Source organism: Pleurotus ostreatus, assembly GCF_014466165.1.
Source record: "Pleurotus ostreatus strain PC9 chromosome Unknown scaffold_1, whole genome shotgun sequence".
In the NCBI taxonomy this organism is placed as follows: Eukaryota; Fungi; Basidiomycota; class Agaricomycetes; order Agaricales; family Pleurotaceae; genus Pleurotus; species Pleurotus ostreatus.
The window spans coordinates 2,820,430-2,839,743 of record NW_023503156.1 but is presented as its reverse complement, the minus strand read 5'-3'; the positions used below and the strand labels follow the sequence as shown (position 1 = coordinate 2,839,743).

The following is a 19,314-nucleotide window of genomic DNA, read 5'->3' as shown; positions in this document are numbered from 1 at the left end:
ATAAAGATGCCCTGCAGCGCCGCCATGCTTATTCGTTGCCCTTTGTCCTTATGCTCGGCGAGAAGCTGTTCCAGCGCATCACCGAGTGAGTTTAGTTCCTCCAACTGGTGGATCTCGATCCCGTTTCCGCCATAGAATTGCGTGAAAAGGGTCTTGGCTTGTATCGGGCTCGCATCGTCTACAAGCTGCGTCACATCCACGCGGCCCGGACGAATCAAAGCTGGATCGAGTCTTTCAAGATGATTTGTGGTCATGAATACGATGCGTTCTTCACCCGACGCCACACCGTCCAGTGCATTGAGGAAGCCCGAAAACGTCACTGAAGATTGGTATCTGAAACGAGATCGGTCAATTTGGGCAAACACGAAGCTTGTCTACTCACCCATCCTCCGACGTTTGTACTCGTTTACTAAACGCGGCATCAATGTCTTCGACCAAGATAAAGCTGCGCTCGGGGGCATTCGACAGCAGGTGATTGAGTCTGTCGTCGGTCAGACCCCGTTCTGATAAATTAAGGATGGATATATCGTAGGATAAGGAACCTGCGAGAGCTTGTATGAAGGACGTCTTTCCGGAGCCTGGGGGACCGTGAAGAAGATACCCTCGGCGATATGGAATGCCTGAAACAAATGATAAGCTATCTTCTATTGCACCCGACGCATGGTGAACAAACCTCTATCGGCATACCATTGTCGGCGATCCAGAAAGGTTTTCACATCTTGGGCGATCTTTTCGCTTACGCCAGACTGCAGGACAACGCTCTGCAAAGGGCGCTTGCCCCGTGGTTGGCCAAATGGCTTCCATTCAATTCCCCAGGCTGTGTGAATAACTAACTTTCCTTCATGCCCTCGCATGGCCAAGTCCCTCGCTTCAGCCAGTAGTCGCGGAAACAAAGCACGATCTCTAGAGAGCGTAGTGAGAGTTAAAGTCTCCCAAGGCATGCCCGACATGAGTTGGGTTGATCGTGTCTCCCTTTCACGTTTAACCTGGTGACCATGAACGGTGTTATATTTAGTTGCAAACTGCGAGGTGAGAGGGCTTGTACCTGCATCCAGGCACCGTTATAGCGAAACCAGTGTGTACCAGGGCCTGCAACGAGGGAGAACATCGCGGAGGAACTACCATTCTTTCGATGCTCTATTGTCGTTTCAACACTAAGTTGGTGACTGCGACTCAAGAGCCGGGAAGCTGGGTTCCTTGATGGGGCTGCGGTGGCCTGGTGTGCCATCCATGATAGGAACCACTCGTAGGAACGATCCTTGTTATTGACCTCAAGGGAGACAAGTAGCCTTCTGCGCAAGAATACGCTCCCCAGAGTGAGTCCTTGTCGCAGGACGGATAAACCAACACCTACACCCTGGACAGTTTGAGTGACATGGCACAGTCAGTTCATGGATGCATACCATCAAACCAAAGCCGGCTTGAAAATATGGGCTAAATTCATAGTGGTTCAGCATGCAAGCGACGACAGCGAAACTAAAGAACGTGCGTACTTGTCACCAATCAGGTCAGACAGGAATGGGATGGAGGACAATCCCTTGCTAGTCGCGGGTGCGCTTGGGTCCATAGTGACAGCATTTTGGACTGCCTGCGTCGCGCTGGGAGGAGGAGGCAGCGGTGTGTTCATCAGGTGGTCGCGTCGGAAAAACTTGGCTCGACGCGCTAGTATGCGATTCCCTTATATGGAACGTCCCTTAAAGGACCCTAAACGCCTTCGCGTCGAGTTCTTTGAATCCGTCCATCATGTCGCCCATGCGCCACAAAGAAGCGTATGATATCCTTGGGGTAGAGCAGGTACGCGCGATATTGAGCAACATCTCGTACTACAGATATGCTCACAACTGTGCCTCAGGGGGCATCGTTGGACATCGTTAGATCGACGTACAAACGGGTGAGTGGCACGAGGTTGACGCGACATATTCCGCTGACTGTTACGTTTTAGCTCGCGTTGAAGACCCATCCAGACAAAAACCCGGACGATGAACAAGCTACAGCCGAATTCCAACGATTGGGCGAGGCGTATCGCGTCTTGCAACGACATCTTGATACTGAAACAAATTCAAGAGACCCCCGATACTTCTACGAGAGCGACAGTGGCGATGATTATGACGAATACGACGACGATGACGACTTCTATGATTACGAGGATATGTTCTATGACCTGGAGGCGGAACGGGCATTCTTCAGGTAAGATTTGCCTTTTGTTCTATCGCAACAGGCCACTGAGTTCTCTTCTAGTTTCTTTTACACTCATCCTTATATGTTCCGAGTCCCTGAGGGTAAGACGCAACAGACTTGGTTTCAATGATATTCATGGGCTCTTTAGGTGGACCAGGATCTAAATACTACAAAGAAACGCCAGAATCACAGGAACAACGCGAGGCTCGCTTGGCACAAATACGCAGAGAACAAGAAGATGCGAGAACTTGTCGCGAAAGAGAAGAAGAGAGACGAAAGGCTCGAGCTCAGATGGATCGCGAACGGGGTAGGTATGCTTCATTGATTCTATAAATAGACATTGACTAGTTCATTGCAGAACAGAAAGAGGCAGAAGAACGGCAGAAAGCTAAACACAGGAGTAAAAAAGCAGCCGCTAAGAACAAGAAGAAACATGCTGAAGACGTTCTGCGAAACCAGAAGCAACAAGCTCAGGCATTACGATCTTCGGTTTTCGCAGCAGCACGTGCCAACGATGAAGCAACAGTGAAGAAGGGCATCTGGGAAGACGGCGTGGACGCGTCCGGTGGAGAGATCAAAATCGGATGTGAAGACTTTGCTCCACACCCAGTCGTAGACAAGCAAGAAACATTGCTTCACATAGCTGCGATGAAGGGCAATGTTGACTTGGTCGAGTGGCTGGATGTTCACAGTAAGGGTGTACCTTGATGCATATAAACCTGTCTGACTTGTCATTTAGATGCTGAAGTGGAGGAACGTAACTCTGACGATCTTACGGCTTTCCATATTGCTGTCCAATATGGCCACCCGTCGGTAGTAAAGTACCTCCTTGAAGCATATCCGCCCGGCGAGGACACTGGCCTTGTTTACTCAACGCCACAACGTACCTCAGTGATGGCGATGGCGCTTAGCAGCGGTAAACCGGACGTTGTTCGCTTGATACATGGTAGTAAGCTTTCATCAAGAGAAGAGGTCATCGCCGCGCTGGAGTCCAACCTAGAGGAAGGAGACGAAAAGAAACAAGTTTGTGCTCTCCTCGCACAGCTGGAGGGCCTGGAAATCTCTCACGACGAACAGTCGAAAGATAGCGACGATGAAACTACGGCCTCATCTCACAGCAGCGAGCCTTCATCTTCAACACCGACATCTCCTGCGGACGATAAGCATCAACACAACGAGGGGGGACCACCACCTCAAGAGCATATTGGGGATCGGGGCATCCGAGGGAGAGGCCGTGGTCGAGGTCGCGGACGAGGAAGGGGACGGGGCCATACAAGAGGCCGTGGTTTCCGCAATGGTCCCTCAAGTCAATGAAATGTCATTGACTGTGAATCTCATTGCATTACCCGGAGATTGCGTCCCTACTTGCATATTAGTACACTGTCAATAATTTCCTATAGATCCGAGCACCTACTGTACATACTTTACTGAGCCAGCTTACTATTAGAACTGAATGCTTCTTGACCACTCCGGGGTGGAATCGGAAAGTTTGTTGTTGCTTGGTCGAAAAGCCATAGCCCTCCGTTCGGCGTCAGTCGAACTTCAGCTGCATCAACTGTTGACCTCGACGTCTCCTTGCCCGAGCCCACATAGCGCACCCCTTTCGAACTAACCTCGCAACAATGGGCAGACTAGCTGAAATGCAGCGCAAGCTCTTAGAGGTCAGCTGGTGCATCCGCAGTCTCTGCAAAGTCTCACCTTTCATATAGCAAATGATGGGACCGGAGGCTATGGGTGTTGCGAATGCAAACCTGGTATGGTCAGACGATAAAGTGTGCAGGAATTTTCTTTGTGGGACCTGCCCTCATACACTCTTCACAAACACAGTGCGTATTGCCCGCGATTCCCTGTCTTATTCTCGCTACATGGTATATTATAGAAAATGGACTTAGGCGCCTGCCCGAAGTCACATACAGAACGCCTGAAGACCGAGTTTTTGGCCGCTAGGGAAGCGAACCCTAGCGACCCGTTGTTCAACCGATTCCAAATGGAATACGAAGCGAATATATTCGCATTCGTGGACGAGTGTGACCGAAGGATCCGCGCGGCGCACCGTAGGTTAGAGAAAACACCAGAAGAGAATGCCAAAACTACCAATCTAGTAAGTCAAATGAGTGCCACTAATTGAACTCACAGTGAGCCCGAAACCCGTCTATTCTAGATGAGGGAAATTGCCGAGATTGAATTGGCTATCCAAGGTGGAACGGAGAAGATAGAGACACTTGGTGAGTTTGCACGTAATTTCCGCTGAAATACTCTAACTGCCCCTTAGGTGAGCAGGGGAAAGTTGATGAATCAATGCACGAAATGGCTGCAATCGAAGCCCTCAAAAGTGAAAAGGCAGAGAAAGAAGTGAGGGGAACGTTTACGAGGATCGTATCTCAAGCTCAACCTTTCATGACTATAGCGCGAGCTTCAACAATTAACGGACACCTCCGGAGCTTCAGGTCACCAGAAGCTCCGCGTATGCGACGTCTGTGGAGCATACCTGTCCGTCCTCGATTCTGATCGTCGACTGGCTGACCATTTTGGTGGTAAAGTAAGTGAACGTGTCGATTGCGTACGCAGATCCTCTCATTTGGGCACATTTGTACTGTTCAGATGCACTTGGGTTACCACGAACTGCGCAACATGCTTAGCAAGTTCAGGGAAGAGAGAGAGAAGAGAAAGATGGGACCTCCTGGGTCGACACCGTCAGGTGGGGCAGGTTCTGTGGATGGTGGTTCGCAATCTCGTGGGAACGGCGAACACAGGTCTCGTGGGGACGACTATCGAGATAGGGATAGAGGATATGAGCGGCACTCCTCGACGCGATACGAGTATGAAGTTTTTGCTTTTGTCTATAACCAGCTACCAATTGACATTCATACAGCGACAGACGAAGGGACCGGGAGCGATCCCGCAGTCCTGGGCGGAGAAGATTCTAAGACCGGTCAGCTACCGCATTTCTTTGTGCATCCTACTGTGTAGCGTATTTAATAGTTGCTTTTTCTGTAAACGTGCCTCTCTCATGGCGATCGAAGCTTGCGGACGGTGCACGATCACGACCGCTTGTCGGAGTGTCTTCTGTTAGTCTTCTGTGTCTTCTCGATGTTTGAAATTGGTCGATGAAGACCTAAAAAGCAGACGTGATCAGAGTCTCTTTCACGGTACCGCGGGGGACTTGTGAAGGAGGAAGAGTAACATGACGGCATGGAAGGCATCGGAGGCGAGGATGGGGAGAGCAGAGGGTCGGCCTTGCGGACTCGGTTTGCTAAGGTATCATGCAAGGTCGCCTAACGGTGGATATCACGGAACCATTTGAAGGGAACCCGGTCGAGTGTGACCATGTGACAGGAATGGCTCTTGGCCAGTGACGAAGACTGAGCTCATCCCTATCGTTCCCTAGCCTTTCTTTCTCTCTTCCTCTATCACGCTTTCTCCTCATCTTGGGTTTCGGGGGACTTGCACGACGCGTACGACCGCAGCCACGACTCTCCATTGTACTCTGTCGCCTCAGCCCTCAAATTTATCCTGCTCACCGTCGCGCTCGACGCTCTCCGCCAGCTCGCCATCCATCGTATAATCTTGAACATCGTCCCCCTCATCCCCCATCTCCTCTACGACTCTCCTCGGGGCCATCGTGCTGGCTGCGATTTGGTTGCGATAGTCTGATTGGCATTCACTCTCTTTGGAACTCATCTCCGACATATCGCCCATGGATGCCCAACAAGAGCATATGGCAACATCACCCATCGACAATACTCAAATCCTGCAATCAAATCAGTCCGACATTTCTCCCAGCTTATTATTGACCGTTCCGCTTTCGTCCTCCAATGCCCCTTTGCAGAATTCACCATCTGCGGTCATGCAGGAACCCCCTTCAATGATTTTCCCAAACAAGACAGCACGCGCTGGTGGCATGTCTCTTCCTGTGCACGTGTCAATGCCTACACACTCCCAACCAGTATATATGCCACCAATGGATCCTGTCGAACCCCCTTCACTAACGGCTCAGCCACCCAATTTTATCCCGGATTTTCCACGAGGATGCGATTCATTTCCATCACCACCTCAAATTGAGAACAGTATGACTATTCATACGCCCAGCAGCACTCACTCTTCATCCGCGTCTCCCCCACAGTCCCAAATCCCTTCCCCAGGCATTCATAACATAACGGCGTTCGCAGTGAGCGGAGGGGTGTCATCCTTAGCGTCCGCTCTTGATCCGGCAGTTGCATCTCTGGCAGAACATAACCATTTGTCTGCCGCCTCTGTCGCGGCAGCCAACGCATTCTCTCCCGATATCACAATGAATCAACCGCTGGCTATTCCTGCTGTGACTGCTACAGTCCCGGTGGAAGCGGAGAGTCCCCCCAATGTGAAGCAGGAAGATAGGACCTCTCCGCCACTAACAATCCTCGAGACGGTGTTGGACAAGTACGATCGGCTCTATTACTCGATGCGATGTACTAACCATGGTTGTCAGTATTGTCGCCGCTGCGAGCACTACCAAGCTGGCTTGTCAGAACAATCAAGTCATGCAAGCTAGCAATGGGGTCAGCCGACTTCAAAGCGATATATCTGTTGTCACGCAGTTGATGTCTGAAGTCGTGTCCCATCTAAGGATGATGAATCTCAATGACCACATCTTTACGCCTCCGAATCATCCTGTTGTCCCTGGCTTAATGTTGCATCCAAACAATAGCAATGAGATCTTAACGCCATCCCAAGAACAGCTCGCTACATTCCCTGCCCCAGCTGACAACGTTCACCTCCGCATGCTGGACTCGTCGCGAAAGCGCTGTGCATCTGCTGTCGACGAGGAGCGTATAATAAAATCCTTGAAGCGGGAGCCTCAAGAACATCCGCTTCTGAATCCCTCGCCAACACCGCAAAAGCCTTCCGAGGCATCGTCAGTGTTTCCATTGACCACGCTCCCTTCTGATGACATCGTCCCTTCTCCACCGGTGTTGAGCACTGTTGCCCCCACATCTGCACCTCCCACACCGCCTCCCATACCTTTCCCGTCTCCTTTTAATGCCGGTCCATCCACTCCCGGCCAAGTCGGGTTTCCTTTCAATATCCCACCACCTACCCCACCAGCGGTGGATTATTCGAGTGCACCACCAACGTCAGTTGCAGTCGCAGTCGGACCGCCACTCACATCCCCTGGCTTCCCTTCAACTGGAAGAGCCCCTTGGTCCGAGACCATCACTTTACCTCGGCATCGACACTCGTTATCAGCTGGCTCTCTTGCTTCCAATGGAGGGGAGCCAATACTAGTTACAAGTCATCCCACTGAGCCCGCCCCGTTCCCGACGATGGCACAACCACAATCCGTTGCGGTTGCTGGTTCAATTGTGGGCGCCCCTGTAGGGCGCATGTCACGTTCAGGTTCTATCTCTGGCACGTATACCAGCCCGTTCGGTTTCTCTTATGTGGAGCGCCCAGAACCGACAAACACATTGTGGCCTGAGATCGCTCGGGGCGCAGGCCCAACGTCAGCTCCCACGCCATTGTCTAGTTGGTACAACAAAGAGACGACGGAAACTCCTGCGTCAACATCATCAAATACGTCTGCAAGGGGATCGCCTTCAGATGACGATGATGACGAAGAAGACGACGAGCATGAAGAAGGATCCCCTGGCCGCCGTAACCACCACCTGGTTAGTACTCTATATTTGTCTCTCCATGTCGTCAATTGTCACGACTCGTAGTCTTCGCTGGACCACCCCCAAAATGTTGGTTCCGATATCCCGCAAGAATACAGAACCGAGGTGGATCGAATCTTCTTCGAATACCTTAACAAGATATGTTCCAACCGTATGTTCTCCGTTTCTCCGGCTTCTGCGATCTCATGGTAGCTTTCCAGTGGATGCGACTGATTCGAAGGGGGAGCCCATCCACCAGACGTTGATGGCAAAAAAGATGCAGCGTTTGGACGAATCGCCAGACTTTCGACCGTTTAAATTTAGGATACAAGCCTTCACCCACGGTTTCTTGGAAGAGGTATGGCATTTTCTTGGTATAAACGTATTCCCGGCCTCAAACCTATCTTCTCTCGCTCAGCTCTCACGACAAGGCTATCCTGAAGAGAAAATCCCAATGAAGAAGGTAAAGTCACCTCCAGCTCTGCGACACCACATCACTCACGTACGTATCAGGTCCGCAACTATTTGTGGAAACAGCAGTACATCCTTCGATTCAATGAAGATGGGAAAAAAGCCAAATCCAAAGGGAATCATATTTGGAACATTGAAGCCAAAAAGGCTGGCGATGGGAAATGGGAATTCCGTCCTTTCTATCGTAAGCTCGCCGGAAATCCCCCAGGCGTGGCTTACTGTGGCCTCAAATGGTCCTGGACTCCCCGAATCTGGGATCCTCAAGCATCGTTCGCCAATGTTCCTGTTCAGTATAGTTCCCCCTCGTTACCGCCGTGGCTCAGTTGGAAGGATGACGTGTTATCTGGAGTCCCTCCTACTGATGCCCAGAGCTGCGAGATCACTGTCATCGCTAAGGTATGCTCTTTGTTGCACATAAAGTCATTCACCTCAAGTACGATCTAGTATGTTCTTGATGGGCAAGAGGGCCAACTTTCGTCAAAACTCTCTTTAAACATCGCCCCCGTGTCAACGATCGAGACATCCTTCTCTCAATCCCGCCGATCGTCCATTGGCCATGAAACCCCTGCTACGCGCCGCAGTACTAGTGACTCAGTGCTTCCTCCAGCAACGCAAAGGTAGATTCTGCCCTCTTTATCTGAATATAATTTGCTGAAATCCATGTAGGGGTCCTCGATCGTCACTGCCCGGGCAGGGGGCCGAAGCATCGTCTCAAGGTGCTCAGGTGATCAGGGTTCTCACTACGGCCGCTCAGCGTGTTGCACATGAGCGCCAGTCCCATCTAGTATCTGCCGTGCACACGGAAGATACTGAGATCCAAGATCTTGTCAAGCAGCAGCACGTCCTCACCCGAACAGCAAGCGCATGTGACAAGGAAATTTCTGGACAGGTGCCGCCACTGCATGATGACACACGCGCCCTAGCTGTAGCGGCGCAGTCTTTGGTCATGACAGCAGCGGAGACGGTGCTGGCTGATCGGACATATGTCAGCGGAGCACCCATAGCGGTGGAGAAGAACAACATCACCGTGAACGAGGTATCCGCCAAAACGCAAGATGCGGTCGCTCAAGCGGTCAAGCTGCACGGGACGCAATCCACCGAAGTGGATATCATGATGACGGCTACGTCTATTCTAAAAGAAGCTCGCGCGCCTGTAAGTAACTCAGGTATGCTCAGCGTCTTTATGAACCAAACAGCCCCTATGGCGGGTCCTTTGTCCTCCAGGTCTTACCATTCACTGGAAGCCTCTGAAGTTGCGGCACAGACAGACTTTCAAAGACTTGTATGAACACCATATCTCATTTGGGTTTTGGATGGACACATTTCATTCATTTTTGTCTCCTCGGGTTTCTAAACTACGATGTTGTTTCTCTCTATCATTGACTCGTCTTTGTTTTGGGTTGTAGATTATTTTTTCTTTGAGGCCATCATCATATAGGTTTTCACGACGTCGTGCTGTAATAAGACGGGTCTGTAACTTTTCGTTGTATGTGGTTGTAGCGACAATAGATTTGGACACTGGGTAGATTTCTGTCATGATAAACACACTATACTGGATTGAAGCATTAGAGGAGCATATACGATACTGATGAAGGGTGCTGTCCAAACTCCTAAAATGTCCCAATTCCAGACGGCAGAACGGAGCTCCGCTTGAGGCCACACTAACCAGCCAAAGGCTAAGGAGGTGTACATGAGAGATACAGCGACTCCGATGGGCACGCTATCTATCCGTCGAGCAGAAGTCATGGGTACACCGAGGAGGATCGCCAATAATGCCGCTAGTGAGAAATTGAGAACGGCAGTTGTTGAGATGACGGTCGAGGCGAGGCACAAGCTAAACGCTTTGAGCACTGATGAAGTAGGAACTGCGGCCGATGGCGATGGGAATAGCGTCACGAAGACCATCGGGAGTGTCGATACGCCGAGAAAGATAAGGGCCAGAAGCTTGCAACCCGAAGTCAAAATTAATGGACTTAGTGGACAGAAATAGACTTACCGATTGACTGTTTATTACGACAGACCTTGTAATGAGCCAAAATACGAGGGCACCGATGATATGGGTTGAAATCATAACGCGCAGGACAGAAAGGACGGGTCGCTTCCTGGTCGTCCATTGTTCCTGAGGTGAATTTGTTTTGTTATCTGTTGGTGAATCGTCGCGAACCCAGCCTGCGTCTGTCCATATCTTCAATCCACTAAACATCATGGCGACGCTGATTAATATTGCACTAGGAAGGAATAATCCTATTTTGAGGAATCTGTATGGGCCAGTAAGAATGTAGAAAAAGAATGATGCATGGAGGCGTTCGAGGAGATTATTGGCCGTCCGTAATGTCGACTCGACAATTCTGTGAATGGCAGTTAAGACCCTGGCGATGCAAAGAACGAGAGCAGGAGAATTACCGGCCGATGGCGTGGAATCCGTGGGGTCCAGTAGCAGGTACAGCAAAAATAGTAAACGAGTCAATGCGAAACCTGAAGAGCGGTTAGACGGGAGAAGGTACATGGTGGGGAAACGCACTGATGGAAGAGCCCATGAACTCCACTCGGCTGCCCACGCGCCTGGTAACCTACGTGTCTCAGGACATTTTTGGCCTGGAAGGCGTACGTCTGGACGTCGTGGTTGTCCCGCAGGAAGGACGGAACCCAGGGTGGTATGATCTCGAGCTCTGCTCGACTAGCCGCGTTGTCGCGCCAGTCAATGTGATCATACAGAACCGTAGGTACGCCACTAGATCGGGCGATCCGTTCGAAGGAATTTACCAAGTCCTGATTCGTTAGCCGTCCGTTAACACCCTCTAAAGCACCATTGACGGTCAGACGGTCAGAATGTCGTTGGAGAATGTAAAAGGTGATCTTACCATGAAATATGCCAAGATGGGAGAATGAGTGACCTGGATAATCGATATGCAAAGCCGTCCATATGACGCCAGACGTAAGTGTAAGCTCTTCAGCCTTCAGATCTACAGTATATCTTAGAGTCAATCCACAGGGATGTCTGAGTGACTAACTGGACTGAGGAGTGGAATGATAGGCATTAAGCCACGCTTGCATACCATCTAGATATCCATCACTGACGACAAAAACAAGGTCCTTCGCCCATAACGAATACTCTAGGTCCTATATCAGCTAGCATGTCATAGGAATCGGAAGACACCAACTCTTTAGATAATCGGCCAGGGCTAGAATAGTCGCTATTCCTCGTAAGTTCAGTGTATCGTTGCCACTGCGGCTAAGCCACGATGCGCTGATCACGATAGCTTCCGTTCCAGACGACCGAGGTGAGGGAAATGCGGCATAAGCGTTGACACCCTTGAGCGACTAAGATAATAATACGAATTCAGCACGGAGTCTGGTATTTTACCGCTGGACGCACCCCTGCGTTAGCATCGAATTTGTAAGCCTGAGAAGCGGCTGGTAGTCCGAGACGCTTGAATTGAGTTGTGATGTAGGAGGCCCTCCTGTGGAAGTCATTAGGAAACATGGCCAGAGATACACAACCAGACTTACTCCGCACTAGTTGCATTCGAGTCCCTCAGCGACTCTAATTCAGTGAGGTACAGGTCTGCCGTATGAACATTTCCCCAGTCGAAGTACGTCGTAACCTAAACATAATTCGCTGAACGCGCATATTAAGGAGCTCCGAAGAGACAACTTACCTGTCCTGGTTGCAAGGCATTCTCGTCAATGTACGTGAACCTCCCTAGATTGGGAAGTGGTATGACTAGCATCCATACATAGCCTGCTACGAAGAGTGCCAGGCTGCAGTACAAGGTGTCAAGAGACTACGCCAGGCAAGTAGAGCCGAACACGAACTTGATAAGAGAGATTAGAGCCGACAAATGGCGAACCAGAGTCTGTCTTCTGCGTATTCGAGTGACATTCGGGTCTCCACCACCGCGTCGAAATCGTCGGAGGAGTCTTTCCATGAACCTTTAGACGCCGGGCGCCTACGACGAGATTGCGTATACACTACGCGGCCCCTTTAGTAACGTTCACTATACACCATTTATACTGCACGTTGACCTGAAGCCTCTCAAATGGATTTTGTACGACTCTCGACCCTCTCGAAGGGCAAGATACTCAATATTGGTTGTAGTTCGGAAATCAGGACGGTCCAGGGGGATTGTTCGCACATCTAACACAGTTGGTGACCGTTTCCCTTTGATTGAAGTGGTTGATTGACCTCGCGATCCAGAGGTCTCAGAGGCGGATTCCCTCACGCAGCCCGCAACCCGCCTCGCGCTTTCGATGAATATCTCAAGGCGTACAGCGTTGCGATGCTCCCTGGCAAGCAAAGAGACAATCTATCCTACGGTGGCAAGAGTGAGTAGCAATGTTCTCTTTGGCGCGATTGCTGTGTAATCCATACTGACGCGCGTGCAGTAATAATGCCCCCTTCAGCCCTTGCGCATCTCTCTAATCTTGAAATCGAGGGACCGTGGATGTTCGAATTGCGTAACCCCGCTAATTCGGCCGCGTCCACACATGCCGGCGTCTTGGAATTCATCGCTGAAGAAGGAGTCGTTCATCTGCCGTATTGGATGATGAAGACATTGCGTCTGAACGAAGGCGATCCGATACGAATCACTGGCACAGAACTTCCAAAAGGAAAGCTGGTTAAGCTGCAAGCACAATCGGTACACTTCCTCGAAATCTCAGATCATCGAGCAGTGTGCGTATGTTCATGTCTTTGCATGGATATCATCCCTCATCTTCCTTCTCAGATTGGAGCAAGCCTTGCGCAATTTTACCGCGTTAACGCAGGGTGACATCATTGAGATATGTTACAACTCAATCGTATTTGGACTTCTGGTTATGGAAACAACGCCTGGCGGTGGAGGCATCAGCGTACTTGATACCGATCTAGAAGTCGACTTTGCTGCGCCCGTTGGGTACGTAGAACCCGAGCGACCCAAGACGCCACCTCCAGCTACAATGGCATCGAAATTGAAGATTGACCTCAACTCTTCATCTCCCGGTTCATCGCGACCAGGCTCATCTCTCAGTGGTGGATTTACCGGTGCGCACACGGGCGCACCAACACTCAGCAAAGGTGGAGATCAATGGGAAAGCTTCAAAGGGCGAGGCGAGACACTGGGGGGACGCAAAACTAAGGGAAGAGGTGTTAGCCATCGTCAAATCGAGCAGGTCGCAGAAGGCAGCAAAATTATACGAACAGAGTGAATCCCTCTGTCTATCATCTTTGACTCTCACTAACCTATTTCCAAAGCCAACATCGTATCGTTTCAAATGGCACGTTTGAAGGCGAGGTTAAAGTTCCTGCTGCTCTCAATCTTCCATTCGGGCAATTGTTCTTCGGATTCAACGTCCCTCAGTCTGCGCCTCCACCACCTCCAGAGCAAAGCAACTCGTCGGAGCCTTCGTCGCAGGTTCGTTCCCTCACGTTGCGAATACCACCAAACCGCTGATTTTCTCGGCTAGCCTGCTTCTTTCCAAGGCCCGGGCAATACTCTCACCGGGAGAGGCCCATCCGCCGCATCAACATCGCAGGGTAAAGGGAAGGAGAAGGCTGTTGACAGCACAAGTCATTCCTGGGGCAGTTCAGGACAATCTCTCGGCGCAAGGACTCTGCAGAGCAACAACTCCTCCAGAGTCAACAACGCACCTCCTTCTAAGAAGGCGAAGGCGAAGCAACGAAGCCCTTCGCCTGAACATGACTGGGGCGTGGATGACGATGATGTGATCATGATTGACAGCGATTGATTATTGAGTACGTGTTCTTTTGTTGCATTGCATTGTATGCCTCTACACAATAGATGATCAATTACATTTGTACTATGACTACAGACACTGAATGCTAAAGGAATCAGTTCAGAAGGCTGGACGTCGTCGTCTCCCTGTAAACTTAGAATCATTCGGGACTCCCTCTTTTCCACGTTTCCGGTACAACTGTGCAAGATGTTAGTAACGCCGAGTGTGTGCTTAATATGCATCACATACCTCTTTCTTATGAAGAATCCAATCTTTGTCCTTCATGTGCTTTCGTTTCCCGCTTTTATCCTTACTCCGTACTCTCTCCCTTCTCCGCTCGAATCTCGCTCGAGCATCCTCCTCTACTTCACTTTCCAGTCCCTTGGGCATTTGTTGTTGTCCGCCTCCACCAACGAATAGGCAAAGGAACACTTTTTTGGCTTTATTGGAATTGGGATAGTCGACCACGATGCCTCCTCCAAATCCCGCTTTGAGTGCGCATGATGTTATTAGCTGTATCTGATCATCCGAGGATGGGTAGAACTGGAAGACAGCGCGAGACGGATTTCGTAGGGCGGAATGCAGCGTTGTGAAGAATCGACTGAGCCGATGCGGAGGTGAGGATGTGGGGTGAGACGTCTCAGCATTTAAGAGCCACTGAAGTACGGATATACTGCAGCATAAGTGAGTATGGGCCTACTGGAGTGTATGAAGACTATGCGAACCTGATAGCCCCATCGAAGCTACCTGGTCGGAACCCAAAGCCCTGGCCTATATCCTGGAGGAAGAGATCCCCTTCGACCTCCCTTTCCAAAGCCACCTCTCCGATAGTTTGAGTGCACGAAATACTAAAAAATGGCAAGCATTACCTAGCATGCTAGGAGCGATGTCTACACCGGCCCAGATGTATCCTTCTTCCGTGAGGATTTCGCCTGACAATCCGGAGCCACATCCTATGTCGAGCAGAAAAGCAGGTTCATCAGGTGGTAGATTTAAGAGTTCCAGGGCTCGGTAGGTCATGTCGGCCTGGATCTGTTGATTACGGGTGCTGGATGAGCCGTGTAAGAAGATAAAAGCAGCGATAAATGGAGGCGTTGTACTTTTTTGTGTACTTTTTGGCCTCGATGTCCCCATAGTACTATCGAAACAGAAATTTAAGTGATCGTAGATTCATCTAATAGTGCTGAGGACATACAATTTCCGGAGGGGCTTGCAATTCTGGTCGCGACATGATGTTACAGTTCTAAAAGTAATTAGCAGCGTGACAGCTTCTCGAAGTGTGACGGCGACGCGGTCATATACCACCACGATCATATGGCGACCACAAGCAAGCAGTACAAGGGCATCGGCGAGGACCTTTGGAAGGGACGAACCGAGAAAATTGTGAGCATCCCCAGATCGTTGCCAACGGTCGCTGACCTCCTCAGAATGCAGAGCTATTCGCCCTTACATACGGCGCTTTGGTGGTCCAGTTGATCCAGGACTATGAGGATTACGCCGAAGTGAACAAGCAACTGGAGAAAATGGGCTACAACATCGGAACTAGGCTGATAGAGGATTTCTTAGCGAAGAGTAACTTGGGCAAATGTGCCGATTTCAGAGAGGTCGGAGAAGTAGTATCGAAAGTGAGTCGTGCGTTCACTTCACCAATCATGACAATCTGAAGTCTGGTAGGTCGGGTTTAAATCATTCTTGAACATCACCCCGACCGTCACCCACTCTCCTCCGACCGCCCCTGCCTCCAATCGCCCAACTAGCACTGGTGGTAACCCTGCGACATCGGGGCCCTGGTTCACACTAACCTTGGACGAGAACCCTTTGGCTGAATTTGTGGAACTGCCAGAGGAGGCTCTCGAAGGTGGTTTATGGTTCAGTAATGTTTTATGTGGGGTCCTACGCGGCGCACTGGAAATGGTCAGTCGACGCTCTGATCTATGCGCTCCCAACTTATGGCCTTGCGATATAGGTTCAAATGCAGGTTCATGTTGAATTTGTTTCTGACGTGTTGCGCGGCGACGAAAGCACGGACATAAGAGTGAGGCTGTTGAAGTATTTGGAGGAAGAAGTACCAGCAGGAGACGACTAGAGGTGCCATACAAGAATTTATTGCTGTAGCCACAATGTAATACCAGACGCGACCCGCATTCCACTAGTAGAATCACAGCCTAATACCTCTCCAACCGGTTGAGCTTCTTGGCCGTCTTTGCGTTATTTTGGGTGTTTTGCCCTCTGACTGGCAGATGCATCGCGTGACGCTTCCCGACATAACTCCCAATCATCCGCTGATGAGCAATGTTCTCCCTGATCTCTCTGCGCAGTTCCGACTCTATCTTCAAGTTCGCCAAAGGATCGCTTCCTTTTCCCTTTCCCTTTTTGTCCGCTAGTTTAGCCTCTAGCTTGGCTTGCAGAGGTTGGAGAGACGTTCGGGGTGAAGGAGGTACGAAGTTCGGAGGCGCGACGGGGTACCGCGGAATCGGTGGAGAAGTGCCGGGCGAGGAGAGGAAGGAAGCCAGACTCGTCACTTGGAATGGTGTGAGCTCTCTAACTTTGCACCGGTCGTGAATCTGGAGGCGTGCACAAAGACGATGTGCGGTTTTATGCCCTATCCCATAGAAATTGGTCAAGGCGAACTGGAGATGAAATAGTTAGTTATAACCTTGTGAGACGTATAAAAGTGGTCCGTACCCTCGTCAGTTGACTGTCAGGCAGATTTACGCCCAAAATGTGGACCATACTGAAATTCGCGCAAGATACAAGAGTAAACGGAAAGAGGAGTTACGCTCCGAGCGCTTTAGTGAATTTGAGCGCCAGCGTCAATCGTATGGCCCCTCCTTTCAACTGCCAACTACAACAAGTCAATACGAAATTCGCCTCTCCCAAGTTGCAATCACCGAACCTCACTCCAAAAAAATGGCAACCAACCCAGCGGAAGGCCGCAGAGAAGATGCTATTGCTAAAGAGCGCGACAAACTCAGGCAGGAATTTGAGCGGCAGAAACAGAACCTCATCAACGAAACTGAGAAAGCTCGTCCGTCGTCTAACCGCTTCGTTGGACAAAATGACTCCATGGAAGATCACTTGAAGAATCAGACTGTCGGACTCGTTCGGTTGGAAGAGTTCCAGCAGAAGCGAAGAGAGCTGGAGGAGGCCAAAGCACGCGAGGCTGCTCGCACCAATGACCTTAAGTAGGTGGTTTCTCTTGTCCAACGTGAATGGATGGCTAATAGTAGGTGGAGAATTTGCTTAGAGATGAGACAAAGAAGGCAAGGAAAAGGAAGAAGGCAGCCAAATCCACACTGTCGTTTGCTATGGACGATGAAGGGCAGGACGATGCCGAAGATACAAATAGCAGCAAGGGCCAGGACGACTCAGCCCCTCCATCAAAGAAGGGGAAGTTCCGCAAGAACCCCAATGTCGATACGTCTTTCCTCCCAGACCGAGACCGCGAGGAGGCAGAAAGGAGGGAAAGAGAACGACTGAGGCAAGAATGGTTGAGAATCCAAGAGGAAACCAAGCAGGAGGAGATTGAAGTGGTCTACTCGTTTTGGGATGGAAGTGGACACCGAAAGAGTGTGACGGTGGGTCGATGATTGTCTTTCCTCGCTGTGCTGCATTTCTAACGTGCTCTATATAGTGCAAGAAGGGGGACACTATATCATTCTTCCTTGAGAAGTGCCGTCAGCAATTCCCTGAGCTGAGAGGCGTGAGCGTTGATAACTTGATGTATGTTAAGGAGGATCTGATCATCCCACATGTAAGTTCTAGTGGTTCAGTTCGTTGTCATCGTGCTAAAGCCTCCATGAAGCATTACACTTTCTACGACTTCATCGTGAACAAAGCACGCGGTAAATCTGGACCCCTGTTCAACTTCGACGTTCACGATGATGTGCGACTGCTCGCCGATGCTACAAAGGAGAAGGATGAATCTCACGCCGGCAAGGTTGTAGAGAGAAGCTATTATCAACGCAACAAGCACATCTTTCCTGCGTCGCGTTGGGAGGTAAGATTGTGCTCTTTCGTGTCAATTGCGTCGAATGACAAGAACGGTCATAGGTTTTCGACCCGCAGAAGAACTATGGCAAATATACTATTGCATAGATATTTTGTCGTTTTGCCTGGGGTACATAGCCTATAGCTTAGTGGCAGTAGCAAGTTGTCCGAGTTACACACTGATTCCGGTTACGTAATTGGCTATTGAGTGACTTACCGAAATGATACATCTCTCCCCGTCCCTCTTTTCCGTACAATCCTTCGTTCTCTAATCTACCATGTCTGGATCAGGAGCTCGCGAAAATATCTTTGCGACACGCATGGCGCTCACGAACACCAAGCTGCGGTTGAAGGGTGCACAAACAGGTCACTCGCTGCTAGCAAAGAAGCGAGATGCATTAACGACGAGGTTCAGAGCGATTCTACGCAAGGTTGATGAGGTACGCCGACAACAATACGCTTAACCATCCACATTCTGGACATCTCTTCAGGCGAAGAGGAAGATGGGACGCGTGATGCAGCTGGCATCGTTCTCAATGGCCGAAGTGACTTATGCGACGGGAGATATTTCGTATCTTGTCCAAGAACAAGCGAAGCAGGCTACATTCAGAGTGAAGACGAAGCAAGAGAACGTATCCGGAGTGGTGCTCCCGGCCTTCGAAGTAGATCGCGTACCGGGATCAGGTCAATGTGCCCACCCCTAGTCAGGGTTTGTGCTAATCACCAAGATAGATTTCAACCTGACGGGTCTGGGTCGTGGAGGGCAACAGGTGCTGAAAGCCAAAGAAACCTACGCGAAGGCAATTGAAACCTTGGTCGAACTTGCGTCATTACAGACAGCCTTTACGATTCTCGACGAAGTCATCCGAGCAACCAACCGAAGAGTCAACGCCATCGAACATGTCGTCATGCCCAGGCTAGAAAACACGATCAAGTATATCATGAGCGAGCTGGATGAGATGGATCGAGAGGAGTTCTTCAGGTAGGATCTTCGCCATAGACTCTAGAATGTTTCATTGATCCACTAGATAGATTGAAGAAGGTCCAGGGCAAGAAGAAACGGGACACTGCTGCTAGACAACTAGAAGAGGCGGCGAAGGGAGCTCCTGACGAGGAAGCTATATTCACAGCAGACGACTCGGCAGCCACGGACTTGTTGAGTAGCAAAGATGACGATGTGATATTCTAGCATTTTAGCCAGGATTTCCGTTTCAATACCCTTCGTTTGTACAACTCTGACACATATGTTATCAAACTCAGGTCACATATCTCTTGAACCTGGCGTGGCTGAACACACGTTGTAATTTTGTCCTGGTGTGTTCTAGAA

At 50.3% G+C, this 19,314-nt stretch overlaps 11 protein-coding genes across 11 annotated transcripts; 7 read left to right on the top strand and 4 right to left on the bottom strand.

Annotated features, from left to right (window-relative positions):
* Positions 1-28: 28 nt before the first annotated feature.
* Positions 29-1,627, bottom strand: PC9H_001034 (uncharacterized protein; the record flags this gene model as incomplete). The annotated part of the gene is made up of 7 exons (XM_036770686.1): positions 29-53; positions 106-333; positions 383-620; positions 674-986; positions 1,046-1,357; positions 1,404-1,434; positions 1,494-1,627. The coding sequence occupies 7 exons, from the start codon at positions 1,625-1,627 to the stop codon at positions 29-31; spliced, it is 1,281 nt and encodes a 426-aa protein (XP_036636531.1).
* Positions 1,628-1,743: 116 nt separating this feature from the next.
* Positions 1,744-3,492, top strand: PC9H_001033 (uncharacterized protein; the record flags this gene model as incomplete). Its single annotated transcript, XM_036770685.1, has 7 exons — positions 1,744-1,794; positions 1,853-1,891; positions 1,943-2,187; positions 2,239-2,279; positions 2,327-2,485; positions 2,537-2,869; positions 2,918-3,492. The coding sequence occupies 7 exons, from the start codon at positions 1,744-1,746 to the stop codon at positions 3,490-3,492; spliced, it is 1,443 nt and encodes a 480-aa protein (XP_036636530.1).
* A 308-nt stretch (positions 3,493-3,800) lies between these two features.
* LUC7 (splicing factor) lies at positions 3,801-5,148 on the top strand (the record flags this gene model as incomplete). The annotated part of the gene is made up of 7 exons (XM_036770684.1): positions 3,801-3,839; positions 3,888-4,004; positions 4,058-4,279; positions 4,340-4,403; positions 4,451-4,530; positions 4,586-4,717; positions 4,780-5,148. The coding sequence occupies 7 exons, from the start codon at positions 3,801-3,803 to the stop codon at positions 5,146-5,148; spliced, it is 1,023 nt and encodes a 340-aa protein (XP_036636529.1).
* Positions 5,149-5,875: 727 nt separating this feature from the next.
* PC9H_001031 (uncharacterized protein) lies at positions 5,876-9,570 on the top strand (the record flags this gene model as incomplete). Its single annotated transcript, XM_036770683.1, has 8 exons — positions 5,876-6,597; positions 6,647-7,826; positions 7,878-7,983; positions 8,033-8,169; positions 8,230-8,274; positions 8,325-8,678; positions 8,727-8,899; positions 8,949-9,570. 8 exons carry the CDS (start codon positions 5,876-5,878, stop codon positions 9,568-9,570), a joined length of 3,339 nt encoding a protein of 1,112 aa, XP_036636528.1.
* A 245-nt stretch (positions 9,571-9,815) lies between these two features.
* GAA1 (Glycosyl phosphatidyl inositol protein transamidase complex subunit) lies at positions 9,816-12,211 on the bottom strand (the record flags this gene model as incomplete). The annotated part of the gene is made up of 11 exons (XM_036770682.1): positions 9,816-10,226; positions 10,279-10,630; positions 10,686-10,757; positions 10,804-11,080; positions 11,144-11,245; positions 11,294-11,395; positions 11,444-11,603; positions 11,659-11,743; positions 11,793-11,887; positions 11,942-12,044; positions 12,099-12,211. 11 exons carry the CDS (start codon positions 12,209-12,211, stop codon positions 9,816-9,818), a joined length of 1,872 nt encoding a protein of 623 aa, XP_036636527.1.
* A 111-nt stretch (positions 12,212-12,322) lies between these two features.
* On the top strand, positions 12,323-14,009 carry UFD1 (ubiquitin fusion degradation protein; the record flags this gene model as incomplete). The annotated part of the gene is made up of 7 exons (XM_036770681.1): positions 12,323-12,331; positions 12,382-12,428; positions 12,481-12,608; positions 12,669-12,957; positions 13,010-13,465; positions 13,516-13,675; positions 13,728-14,009. The coding sequence occupies 7 exons, from the start codon at positions 12,323-12,325 to the stop codon at positions 14,007-14,009; spliced, it is 1,371 nt and encodes a 456-aa protein (XP_036636526.1).
* A 108-nt stretch (positions 14,010-14,117) lies between these two features.
* PC9H_001028 (uncharacterized protein) lies at positions 14,118-15,228 on the bottom strand (the record flags this gene model as incomplete). Its single annotated transcript, XM_036770680.1, has 6 exons — positions 14,118-14,195; positions 14,247-14,670; positions 14,723-14,819; positions 14,867-15,045; positions 15,098-15,135; positions 15,193-15,228. 6 exons carry the CDS (start codon positions 15,226-15,228, stop codon positions 14,118-14,120), a joined length of 852 nt encoding a protein of 283 aa, XP_036636525.1.
* An 83-nt stretch (positions 15,229-15,311) lies between these two features.
* On the top strand, positions 15,312-16,083 carry BET3 (transport protein particle 22 kDa subunit; the record flags this gene model as incomplete). The annotated part of the gene is made up of 4 exons (XM_036770679.1): positions 15,312-15,380; positions 15,425-15,622; positions 15,672-15,911; positions 15,964-16,083. 4 exons carry the CDS (start codon positions 15,312-15,314, stop codon positions 16,081-16,083), a joined length of 627 nt encoding a protein of 208 aa, XP_036636524.1.
* Positions 16,084-16,162: 79 nt separating this feature from the next.
* On the bottom strand, positions 16,163-16,730 carry PC9H_001026 (uncharacterized protein; the record flags this gene model as incomplete). The annotated part of the gene is made up of 2 exons (XM_036770678.1): positions 16,163-16,627; positions 16,683-16,730. The coding sequence occupies 2 exons, from the start codon at positions 16,728-16,730 to the stop codon at positions 16,163-16,165; spliced, it is 513 nt and encodes a 170-aa protein (XP_036636523.1).
* A 177-nt stretch (positions 16,731-16,907) lies between these two features.
* Positions 16,908-18,095, top strand: PC9H_001025 (uncharacterized protein; the record flags this gene model as incomplete). The annotated part of the gene is made up of 5 exons (XM_036770677.1): positions 16,908-17,182; positions 17,245-17,575; positions 17,632-17,751; positions 17,803-17,997; positions 18,051-18,095. The coding sequence occupies 5 exons, from the start codon at positions 16,908-16,910 to the stop codon at positions 18,093-18,095; spliced, it is 966 nt and encodes a 321-aa protein (XP_036636522.1).
* Positions 18,096-18,265: 170 nt separating this feature from the next.
* Positions 18,266-19,176, top strand: VMA8 (H(+)-transporting V1 sector ATPase subunit D; the record flags this gene model as incomplete). The annotated part of the gene is made up of 4 exons (XM_036770676.1): positions 18,266-18,427; positions 18,479-18,671; positions 18,720-18,969; positions 19,020-19,176. The coding sequence occupies 4 exons, from the start codon at positions 18,266-18,268 to the stop codon at positions 19,174-19,176; spliced, it is 762 nt and encodes a 253-aa protein (XP_036636521.1).
* Between the last annotated feature and the right edge of the window lie 138 nt (positions 19,177-19,314).